The 12,626-nt window shown below is 41.4% G+C and overlaps 1 protein-coding gene across 2 annotated transcripts in view; it reads right to left on the bottom strand.

Moving 5' to 3' along the window:
• The window catches only part of ELAPOR1 (endosome-lysosome associated apoptosis and autophagy regulator 1), a 137,701-nt gene that overhangs the window by 21,071 nt on the left and 104,004 nt on the right, over nucleotides 1-12,626 (bottom strand). For both annotated transcript variants that reach the window (XM_060231576.1, XM_060231577.1), the window contains exon 9: nucleotides 6,527-6,704. In XM_060231576.1, the coding sequence (XP_060087559.1) occupies nucleotides 6,527-6,704 (178 nt within the window). The remainder of the gene's footprint in view (nucleotides 1-6,526; nucleotides 6,705-12,626) is intronic.

Raw genomic sequence — 12,626 nt, 5'->3', positions numbered from 1 at the left:
TTTTTAAAGTAAGAGTGTCCTTCTAGTCTTTGGTACCACAGGTACATGTGCCAGCCCAGGGTGAGTTCATGTCCCTCTAGCAGTAACTATCTCCTATCATTCAATAACACCCAGTCTCTCACCCAAGACAGCACTGAGGCTCTATAGTACAGTTGCCAATCTGGAAGACCCAGACCTGCTCTTAATTTAGAGTCTTGTAATGTTTTAAATTTAATTCTTGTTTTTTTCTTTCACCAGATAAACTCAGAAATCAATTTATTCAATTCTTGGAAAAAACACATTAGTTAAAAGCACCGGTATAGTTTGGAATAAAAATAACAATCTTGGTAAAATGTTCATTTTTATCGAAGCTATTCTTCCCATTAATGATATGTTCAAGTCTTGCCATTTTTCCAGGTCTTTTTAAATCTCTTTTAAGAAGTTTGTCATAATTGTCCATCTTTAAATTACTGCATTTATTTGAAATATATATGCCCAAATATTTCACTTTTTTCTCATTAAAAAATCCTGATTTTTGTTGGAAAAGATGAATTAATTCTGTTGTCATATTTTTAGCCAGAAATTTCATTTTAGCATAAGTTATCTTAAAGCAGGTAGAAGGACAAAGCTCGCTTCACATCCAACTTGTGGAGAAGTCACTCTTACCTCAAGGACCAATCTGGATAAAAGGTAGGTAATATGATGTCAGCAGATAGGTGGAACTCAGAGATGTCCTTAGGTAAAAAGTTCAGGCCTGGGGCCAGCGACACACCTGTGTCTGAAAAGGAGATGTATGGAAAATCGCACCCTATGGGAGGAAGTAATCGCCACCAAGAAGCCGTTTTCCAGGCTAAGAGGTGTGGAGAACACATCGCCATGGGCTCGAACGGGTACATTGTCAGGTGATTCAACACCAGCAGGAGGTCCCAGGGTGGGGCCGGGTGTCAAGTAGATGGGAATAAGGCCTCTCAGAAAAAGCTTGATGGGCAGATGCTAAAGATTGACAACCCATCCACCGGAGAATGTGAAGTGGACAAGGCGGCAAGGTACACTCTGACGGATGTGTAACTAAGCCCTTTGTCTATCAGGGACAACAAGAAACCAAAAATGGTCACTAGCAGTGAGTCAGTGGGGAAACTATGTACCAAATTCGCATGGTTCAGAAAAGCCCTCCATTTGCAGGAGTACAACCTTCTCATGCATGGCTTTCTGCTGTTGAGTAGTATGTGATCGATCTGACTTCTGATGGATGCTAGTGTAGTTTCCAAGCAGTCAGCTTCAGGTGAGGGACATTGTGGTGAAGAAGCTGGCCCCCATGGCCTAAGAGAAGATCCGGTTCTGGGGGGAACTAGTGAAAGGTTTCCACCGACAGGTGTAGTAGAGAGGGGAATCAGTGTTGTCTTGGCCACCAAGGGGTGACCAAGATTCCCTTGGGTCTCTGCACAGCAATTCTGTGTATTACTCTGGTGATAAGGGGCAGAGAGGGAAACAGGAAAAGGTGCTTCCCCCCCCTCCCCCATGGCAGTAGAAGCCCATCCCCCAAGGACTGAGGATTGATCCCTGCTCTGATACAGAATGCTTGACACTTCCTGTTGTGTCTGGTGGCAAATACGGCTATATCGGGGCATCCCCATTTCTGGAACAGGGGTTGAAGGTATTTCCATTTGAGTTCCCACTCGTGGAACGATGCCCCCCTCCCCCCCCCCCCCGCTCAGGGTATCTGCTGTGACGTTTTGGATGCCCAGTAAGTGTGTGGCTATTGGGTGTATCCCCCAATGAAGGCAACTTTCCCATAGGTCCATAGCCAAATAACACAGTCTGTGAGACACTGTCCCACCTTGCTTGTTTATATAGTAGAGCACTGTGGTGTTGTCCATGAGGATTGAGACTACACAGCCCTTCAGGAGGTATTGGAAGGCGTGTAGGGCATACTTGATTGCCAAGAGTTCCAGTAAATTTATGTGGCTGATTTGGAGGTGAGGTTCCCAAGGTGCTTTCCCCCCCTCCCCCATGGCAGTAGAAGCCCATCCCCCAAGGACTGAGGATTGATCCCTGCTCTGATACAGAATGCTTGACACTTCCTGTTGTGTCTGGTGGCAAATACGGAGATGCCATGGAGATGCGCTTCCCATCCCCAAAGGGCGGCGTCTGCTGTCACAATTCAAGATGGAGAGGGAATCTGAAAATGCCCCTTTTGTGAGATTCTCGATTACCTCCCACCATGACAGGAAGGCCAATACATCCAGTGGAAGTGTGAGTCTCTGGCTCTGATCATGTAAGGCAGGTTTGAACACTATGATAAACTACAGTTGTAATGGACGCATGCGTAGTCATGCATGCAGGATAATTACTGTGGTTGCTGCCATCATCCCCAATAACCATTGGATTTGGTGGGCCGATGCATCCCCTTGATGACGAATCATCCCAATAAGAGACACAATGGCTCATGCTCTGTCCATGGGGAGGAAGGCTCTGCACTTTGTGGAGTCTAAGATTGCCCCTATGAACTGTACCCTCGTGGAGGGAGATAAGCAGGACTTCTTGGTGTTGATCTGCAGACGTAGGTCTTGCAGGAGGGTCATCGTTACAGCCAGATGATGGTGTAGAGAGGTAGGGGAGTCTGCCACCACCAGCCAGCCATCTATGTAGGGGAACAGGAGGATGCCTTTGAGACGAAGGTGGGCCACAACCACCAACATAGTTTTTGTGAATACCCATGGGGTTGTAGAGATGCCAAAGGGGATTGCCTTGTACTGGAATTGTTGGTTTTCAATGGCAAACAGGAGGTAGGGCCAGAATAGTGGATTGATAGTCAGGTGGAAATAGGCATCTTTCAGATCCAGTGTTGCCATCCAGGCTCCCTCCCAGAGGAGGGGGAGAATGTGCTGTAGAGAGACCATACGGAATTTCTTGTAGGTTATAAATTTGTTGAGTTCTCTGAGATCGATGATGGGGCAAAGGCCACCATCTTTCTTGGGAACAGTAAAATATCGGGAATAGAACCCAGGTTGGTGGGTATCCTGAGGGGAGGTTCTATGGCTCGTTTTGACAGCAGATTCTCAACCACTTATAGGAGGACATCTGATGGAAGAGTGACGACAAGCCTGGATGGAGGTGGAGGTTGGAAGAATTTGATTCTGTAGCCCTCTGAAATGATGGACAGTACCCAGCTGTCTCAGGTGATTGTCTCCCAGGAAGGTAAGTAGGGGTGGAGGCGGGTGGGAGAGTTGTTGGCTGTAGGTGAAAGGGGAAGACAAAGGCCCTGTTTGGGCATCTTGCTCCCTTTTTGTCTTTGTTGTTGCTGGGGAGAAAACTTATATTTAGAGCCACAGGAGGGTTTGGAGTGACTCTGTTGAGGTCTGGAGGACCAGGACTGCTCTGGTGATGATTTAGTGTAAGACTTTCGAGCCTAGGATTTATTCCAAGTTTTGGTTTTGGACCAGGATGAAGAGGAAGCCCCCAAGTTTTTGAAGGTTTTGATGCTCTTGTCTATCTCTTGGAGCACCGTGTCCATTGTGAAGTTGAAGAGACCTTCACCCTAGAAAGGCAGATCTTCCACCCTGGCTCTAGTGTCTTGAGGTAAGGCTGTGATGCAGGGTGATGCCTTTAGTGAGTGTCTTCGCAAAGACATCCAGCGAGTGTTTGCCGGCATTAACTTGCTGTTTGGCTACTAGCATGCCTTCCTTTTGGAGGCGTTTGAGTTCTTGTCTTTTGTCATCTGGTAATGAAGGCAGGATGTCAGACATTTTCTCCCATAAAGCATACTGCTATCGTGCAATACAGGCCTTGTAATTGGTTGTTTTGATGTCAAGGGCTGCTGCCAAGTATATTTTCTGGCCAATGGAGTCAAGCTTCTTCCCTTCCTTGTCCGAGGGAGAAGAGTGTGTATATTACTTTTAGAAGAAGAGGACACCACTACCAAGTTGGGTTTGGGGTGGCTGAATAGGAAGGTTGCATCCGATTCCTGTATCTTGCACATGTGATCTGTTCGTCTGGATGAGATCGGTGTGGAGCTTTGGCTGCTTGAAGGAGTACAGAAGTCATTGGCAAGGCCACCGGGGTCAATGAAACTGTTGTGCTATGTTGAAGACCATGTTGGTAATGACAGATTGAGGTTGTGTACCCGGCAGGGAGAGTGTTTGGGCCATGTGCTAGATGAAATCCCCGTAGGCCCGGAGATCTTCCGACGGAGAAACAGGAACCTCCTCAGAAGCATGTTGTGGAGGAGAGGGTATCGGAGTCTGGAGCCTCCCACTGGTTGTCATCAGAGTCGGCGTCCAAGTGGGTTGAGGAGGTCTCCCCCTCAGAAGGTTCTGTTGGTTGTCGGGGTGGGGTTTTCCACTTCGGCGGTTGAGGCAAAGCCTTCTTCAGTATTGGAGGTGTTTGATCCACGATAAGAGTTTTTGGTGCCAGAACCTCCGGGGTTCGATGAGTGTCCTGGTGGCAGAAGTGGCAGGAGGCTATGGATTGAATGTCCCAGTCCGGCAGTGGGCGCCGAAGCTATGGGAATGTGGATGGCATTGAGTAGGTCCCATAAAGTTATTGCCACTGTCTTTGGTCCGAACTGGGGAGTGGAGGTGGTGGAGGAGGCGGTGGAGGAGGACGCTCCTCTGCAGCTTTCAGTGTTGAGGGCTCCCATGGCTTCTCAGGCTGTCGAGGTGGAGTCTCTTTAGGAGTATCTTGAGGTGGAGTCTTCGGTTTGATCTGTTGACTACTCTCTGCTCTGGATGAGATGGAGTTAGAGGTCTCCTGAATGAAGTCAGTCTTGAAGTCAGAGATGCTGGTGCCTTGAGTTTGGAGCTCTGATTGTGTTAACTGCCAGATTGGTGAGTCTAGGAGCCTGAGGGGTGGAAGGTGCCCAGTGTTACCACTCGGAATGAGGTGGACTGTTCGTTTGACTGGCCATGAGGGTTCTTAGTGGAGTCCTTTTTGTGGCTCTTGTCCTTGTGCTGCTTATGCTCCTTAGCCTCCCTGCATTTTTTTGAGGTGCCCGAATCAGTGGAGGTACCCGAATCAGTGGCCGGGATCCGGCATTTCGGCACCGATCGGTCAGTGTCAGATTGAGCTGGCACCATGGCTGTCGATGTGGAGGGGGTCAACGTGGAGGCAAGCCCTGAGTTCAACTAGGACACCATGGTCGGGGTGGTAAGTGTGGCTTCTAACAAGGCAGTGAGAAGTCTCACTGTCTGTTTTTTTTGGGTCTGTTGAGAGAACTTTGCGCAAGTCTCTGGTTTATGAGCTTCCCCAAGGCAGACTAGACAGAGGTCATGGCTGTTGGGTGGCGGGCGCTTGCTACCACACTTCTTGCAGCGTTTGAAACACCCCCAGAGTTTTCCCATGCAATGATGCAAAGGTCGGGTATAGGTGGGAAGTTCCCTCCTCAAGAGGGGCGGGGGAATAGTTACCAGCAAGTATAACTCACCGAGTCTATTTTCTTTCCCAAAAGAATGAAGAAGTAAAGCAGTGAGAAGAATAGGCGATCAAGTACCAACAAGAGGAGAAGAGCTAAGCTCCTATCTGCGCAGTGGTCAGAAAGGAACTGGCGGGATCCTCACACCCGTCCCAGTGGTCAAGTGTGGTGAAGGCGCCATGCATGCCTATTGGGAATGGCACAAAAATCCTTTTTTCTAGGCTTTAGAAGTACTGATCAGCGGAGGCACACTATATCCCATCAGTGTGAAGCACAGAGACCACGAAGAAGATCTGAAAGTTTCATTCCAAACTGAACTCTCTCTAACCAGTAGCCACTGGTTAGAGAGCTGGACTATATCTAGCTGATATTATTACTGACATTTTGTATCACCCTAAATAATATATTTAATGTTATTTGACACAAAGCTTGTGTTTTAACTCCTATTTCTTCTACTCTTCAGTTAGCAAAACGTAAGGTATGGGCTAAGGTAACATTGTGGTTTTCTCTTAAGTATCGGGTATACTTCCAATTTTGATTGTAGAAAATGAAGGCATTTTTAACTTTTAAATTGCATAAATATTTCAATAATTGCAGTCTTATATGCTAAGTATCAACATTTTATGTTGATAAAGCAGTAAAATTAGTTTAGGTTTGATAGGATAGCAAGCATTGCATGTATTTCAATTTTCTCCCAAATTACTATTTTTTCCCCAGAATTAAAAATTTCTGAAAATTTTACATCTCTAAGCCCCCTGCAGTAAGTTCTCATAGGAGGAGAGCACCATCCATCATACATGTTTGGTAAAAAGGGAAGCAGGAAGGACTGAAGAGATCATGCTACCACCTCACTGGTACCAACTGTAATCCCGTTCCACTGGCTGCCACTGATAGTATGGAATCATCCCATATGGGATGATGAGAGTGATGAGATTTCTGTTTATACTTTCTCAGAATTCAGGAAGCATAATAAGCATGGAGGTGTCAAGCCCTAATCAGTGGTTCCCTAGACAGCTAAGAGAAAGTCCTGTGCATCTCTGGCATTCATCACACAACAGCTTGCCAAATTTTAACATTTTAAAGAACATCACCCATGTGATGGCTTCATTTAATCCAAAAGGAAAGAATGGGATTTACCAGACCCATTCGAGTATGATCCATATGTGCAGGGCTCACAGGAGCTGGCATTTGTCTTGAAAAACCCGGGGTTGCACGGTGGGCACATCATTTTCACACCTGAAGGGGGCAATGACACAGCGCTGGAGAGATCCTCTCTGCAGATCTTTGGCTCGGCCCATTTATACATTAGCTGGGTCTGGGAAGATGTGAATTATTGTTATTAACACCAAACACTTCTGTCATACTGTTAACATGCAAAAAGCTTTGTTGACTCATAACACATTCCTCCATGAATGTACCCAAGTGAGTCACCAATCGTATGTACAGACACACATGCATAAAACTGCAGCTGTTGGACTCAGGAGGCATACTCACTATTGTGTTGAAAGGCTGAGGATACAAGTCAAAGAAAATCAGTTCTATGGGTTTTGCAAGCAAAGTAGCATTGCAGAGTGAGGGTTGCCTAGTGGCTGTGAAACCATAGTCCCTCCTCCTTCCCTCTCCCCAGAACAAGTTTGCAGTGCTTTAAAGCTGATTGAATCAAAATAAATCAAACACAAATTCATAGTAAATCAAATACAAGTTCATGTAACATTTCAATTTTTAAAAGGTTGACTGCTCATCTGAAGTTTGGAAGGAGAGCCAAAACAGAGTGGCCTACCCTTGATATTAGCCTACCCTTGAAACAAAATCAGAAGCTCCAACTGGTCCAGAATGTGGAGGTGTGAGTCCTAATGGGAATGCCACAGACAACACACATACAACCTGTGCTGTGCCAGCTGCACTGGCTTCTGAATGGGCACCAAGTCAGGTTCAAGATTTTAGTATTGACCAGCTTCTGGGATTGGGACATGGAGGATTGAGCTGCTTCTCAGGAGAGGAGCGGACCAGAGCCTCTGTTCTGGGCAGAGAAGGTGATCCTAACACCTGCCGCCTACTTCTCCCAGTTAGGGAGAAGGCCAAGACATGCATATTAAATTCTGAGGGGATTTACTTTGGCTGACAAGGAATTCCAGTGGGGTTCTTTTTTTGGCTTTGAAGAGTCCCCAGAGAAGGATTGCATTCCAACATCTACAGAGGACTTCTGGGGTCATTAAATTGACTTAAATTCACCAGGATTCAAAGCTTCTTTGGAACTATTCAACATCTATCTTTGAAGAGAATGGTGTTCAAAGGATAGCGACTTTAAAGGTAAAAGATCTTTATCTATCACTCCGGGACTAAGATAAGACTTATTTGAAATAAAGACAAAGGTCTGAATCCAACTACGTTATTTTAAAGTAAAGAAGATAAAGGAGGGGGTAAATTTGGGACTAATGGAATTTAAGAAACAAGGTTAAAAGACAAAAAACAACTTCTGTTTTGAATACCTGTGGTCGGGCCAGACAACCCCCTCTGAAACAGAACTGCTGACTTTATGGACGTCACAGGAAATGGCGTCACAGAAAGATCATGAGCCTTCTCAACCATCGAAAACGAAACTTCGTGGCAAGAAAGGAAGGAAGTAGCCATTAGGAGAAGGGAAAACTGCAAGCCTCCTAGCCCTCTCTAGGACCATAAATCAAAGAGAAGTACTGGCAGCCATTAAGGGAAAGTCAAAAGTTTAAACATTTAAAAAGAAAACGGGACTTTAAAAAATAGTGGAGCCGGCAGATATCATCATTAAAAGGTGAAATCTATTGGACTATATGCTTGGAACTAATTTTGGAGCACTCCAGGAGAAAAAAAGATTTTTTAAAAAAAGGACAGAAAAGCTGCGGATGCCATTTTGAAGAAAATAAAACTTTAAAAAATTAATATCTTGATTTAGGAGCCTCTGGGAACAGCGATTTTGGGCTCATCTAAAAGGGCATGCTTTAATCTATAAGACTGTGTAATTGAAATTTGATTTGGTGAGGTCAACTTTAGAGCCTATTTTAGCAATGGGCAGGCAGTGATGTCTGTGCATAAATCAGGAGCAAAGCAGATTCGTATGAGGGCTAGGTCACTTGAAGAAGCAAAAATGTCTAAATGGCAGGAGGCAATAGAAGCCATGGAGGCAAGACTGGCAAAAGTAATAAAAGATTCAATAACAGAGAGTAAGAAGGAATTAAAAAAAGATATTGACTCCAGTGCAGAGGCGGTTAAGAAAGGAATTAAAAAAGAAATTGAGGATCTCAGGAAAGTCTCCCAAGCAGCATTAAAGAAAGTGCAGGAGGTAGAAGAAAAGGTGAAAGACCAAGACTCAAGAATTGACACAGTGGATTCCACTATAAAAAAAATGCAGGAGAAAGCAGTACTACAAGATTGTAAACTAATGGAAAATCAGATACGTTTGAGAGGGGTGCCTGAATCTGATGAGACTGATTTAAGGACATATATAATAAGAATCATTGCTGAGTTTTGGGGGGATGATCCTGATGAAACCAGTTACTTCTATGACTATATTTACAGAGTCAACTCAGTCTATGCCAGGAAAAAAAAAACTACCAAGAGATGTGGTAGTAAGATTTGTGACAAGAGATATGGTGGGAAAGATTTTAATCAAACAATTTGAAAACACACTGGAGGTAGATGGCAGTAGTGTAAGAATTATGAAAGAATTGCCAAGAAAAGTTATAAACGACAGGAGACTGTATAAAAAATTGACTGACAAGCTGAGAGAAAATGAAATGAGATATAGATGGATACTTCCAGAGGGCTTATGCTTTGAATACAAAGGAGACTTACAATTACAAGCACTCAAGAAATGATGAAGTTTTTAGATGAACATAAGGAATTTGGGGATACAGAATAAAATAAAAAATCATGATGGATTACAAATTAATATCTTGGAATGTAAATGGACTAAATTCACCATAAAAAAGAAGGGCAACTTTTCATTGGCTTAGGGAACAAAAATGTAATATAATTTGCCTACAAGAAGTACACATCAAACAAATGGATTACAAATTTTTATGGAACAAATAACTGGGTGTGGAGTTTTATTCATTGGCTAAGGAGAAAAAAAGGGGTGTCGTCTTTTATGTTAAACAAGAATTAGACTCAAAATTGATTTTTAAAGACGATGATGGTAGATATATTGCGGTGGAAGTGATGTTGAACTACAAAAAAACTTTGTTATTGGGATTGTATGCCCCAAATGGAGCAAAATACTTTTTTTAAAAAAGACATTATGCAACAATGGGATCAAGTGATGCATGAGCAAATCATGATAATGGGAGATTTTAATGGAACAGTTAAAATATTTTGGATAGATCTGGGAAAAAAAATAATGAAGGAAAATTATCAAAGTCATTTTTTGATTTAGTGAAACAAGAAAGTCTGGAAGATATATGGAGGGAATTTAACCCTAAAGAACGTGACTATACTTTCTTTTCAGCAAGGCATAATTCTTTCTCAAGAATTGCTATGTTATGGATTACAAAAGATCTTGCACTTATAATGAAAAAAATAGAGATTCTTCCTAAAATAGGGGCAGATCACAATCCAATAATGTGGTCTGCAAAACCTGTGAAAAAGACCCTAAGATGGCGGATAAATGAAGATTTGCTACAGAAAAAGGACGTAGTGGTGTCTCTCGAAAAGGAGACTAAAGTTTTCTTTCAAATAAATGAAAAAGAGGACATTCACTTTCAAACTGTGTGGGATGCCTACAAAGTGGTAATGAGGGGCATCCTTATTACACTGAACAATAAAGATAAAAGAGCCAAAGACAAACAAATGCTGGACATTAAGAAAGAGACTGGAAAAAGAAGAAGGAGTTTAAAAAGAGACCTGGAAAAAAGAAAATTATAAGGGAGATTACAATATTACAAAGTCAATTGACATATTTGTTAAACAAAGAAGTGGAATGGAATTTAAAAAGACTTCAACAGAAATCTTTTGAAGGAGCAAATAAGCCTGGAAAATACTTGGCCTGGCAAATGAAGAAAAAAAAGGAGAATAAAGTCATTAACAAAATTGCATCGGGAGGTAAGGATATTGTTGACCAGGAAGGAATTAAAAGAGAATTTTATAAATATTATGCCACGTTGTTTAAATGCCAAAAGGTGGATAAGGGAAAAATTAACGCATATTTACAGAAAATCAAAGTAAATCCCTTAACAGGAAATACGGAGAAGGTTTTAAATGTACCAATTGAAAAAGAAGAAATAGAAGCGGCAGTCAATTCAATGAAATTGGGGAAGGCACCTGGTCCAGATGGTTTTACAGCAAAATTTTATAAAGTCCTCCCGGAGGTGCTATTACCAAAACTTCAGAAATTGATGAATATTATGATAGATGGGGAAATACCTAATACATGAAAGAAAGCAGTAATTTCGTTGATACCGAAAGAAAACAGAGATGCCACGAATGTAAAAAACTATAGACCAATTTCATTACTTAACAATTACTATAAAATATATGCTAGAATTCTAGCAGAACATCTTAAACAGCATTTGAACAATTTTATTAAAGAAGAGCAAGCAGGATTTCTTCCCAGGAGGCAAATTAGAGATAATATCAGAACAGTTATAGACATTATTGAATATTATGAGAAACATCCTGAAAAAGAAGTAGCATTATTCTTTGCAGACGCAGAGAAAGCTTTTGATAATGTGCATTGGGATTTTATGTTTGCAGTGATGGAGAAAATGAAATTGGGAGAAAATTTTATAAGAATGGTGAAGGCGATATATACTGAAAAACAAGCAAGACTCTGTATAAATGCAGATTTGACGGAAAAAATGATAATTAGTAAAAGAACAAGACATGGTTGCCCTTTAGCTCCACTGATATTTATAATGACTTTAGAGGTTTTGCTTATGCAAATTCAAGAAGATAGAGTTTGAGGGACTGAAATTGAAAGGTTTTTCTTATAAATACAGAGCGTTTGCAGATGATGTAATGTTTATAAATGAAAATCCCACTCGTGTAACACCATTGTTGCTTCATACGATTCAAGAATATGGAGAACTGGCAGGTTTTTATATAGACAAAGAAAAATCGAAAATCTTGTGTAAAAATATGTCAAAGAGTAAACAGAAAGAACTACAAAGCTTAACAGAGTGTGAAGTTACCTCCAAAGTAAAATATTTAAGTGTGGAAATCACAATGAAAAATATCGACTTGTACAAAAATAACTACGAGAAGCTTTGGCATAAGATTGATGGAGATCTGACAAAATAGAATAAATTGAACTTGTCTATACTGGACAGAATTTCCGCAATTAAATTAATGTTTTACCAAAAATTATGTTCCTGTTCCTAAAACTTCCAATAGTGAAGGATAATAAACAATTTAATAAATGGCAAAGGAAAATTTCAGAATTTGTATGGGTCGGGAAAAAACCAAGAATTAAAATGAAAATTTTGACTGATGCAAAAGAAAGGGGAGGTTTTCAACTGCCTGATTTAAAGTTGTACCATGATGCAGTATGTTTGGTGTAGATCAAGGAATGGATGATGTTACTAAACAGAAAACTACTAGTATTAGAAGGTCATGGAAATGTTTTCGGTTGGCATGCTTATTTGTGTTATGGGAAAAGTAAGATGGATGGTTTTTTCTTACATCACATATAAGAAGCAATTTGTTAAATACCTGGTCAAAATATAAAAGATATGGGGATGAGAGGAAACCGCTTTGGATTGTGCCAACGGAAGTAATAAAGTTATATTCAGATACTAATGAAGAGAAGTGGTTTTCATATAAATAATTGTTAGAAATACATGGAGGAAAGGTGGAATTAAAATCGGCTGAAGAATTACAATATAAATACAACTGGTTTCAATTGCAACAAATTAAGAGTTTACTTGAACAGGACATTAAAAATGATGGAATAAGACAAGAACAAACAGAGCTGTAGAGAATGCTGTTTGGTGATAACGAAAAATTAATTTCAAGAATTTATAAATTATTATTGAAATGGTCTACGGAAGATGAAGTAGTCAAATCCCAAATGATAAAATGGGCAATAAATATAAATAAAGAAATACAGATGGAGTCATGGGTGTACTTATGGAAGAACTCTATGAAGATATCGACATGTTATAACATTAAAGAAAACTGTTTCAAAATGTTATATAGGTGGTATATGACACCTAAGAAAATGAACAATCAGGTGTCGGACAGATGTTGTAAATGTAAAAAAGATGAA

This window comes from Heteronotia binoei, chromosome 2 (assembly GCF_032191835.1).
Source record: "Heteronotia binoei isolate CCM8104 ecotype False Entrance Well chromosome 2, APGP_CSIRO_Hbin_v1, whole genome shotgun sequence".
NCBI classification, from domain to species: domain Eukaryota; kingdom Metazoa; phylum Chordata; class Lepidosauria; order Squamata; family Gekkonidae; genus Heteronotia; species Heteronotia binoei.
The sequence above is the reverse complement of the archived record's forward strand: the minus strand, read 5'-3'. Positions and strand labels throughout refer to the sequence as shown.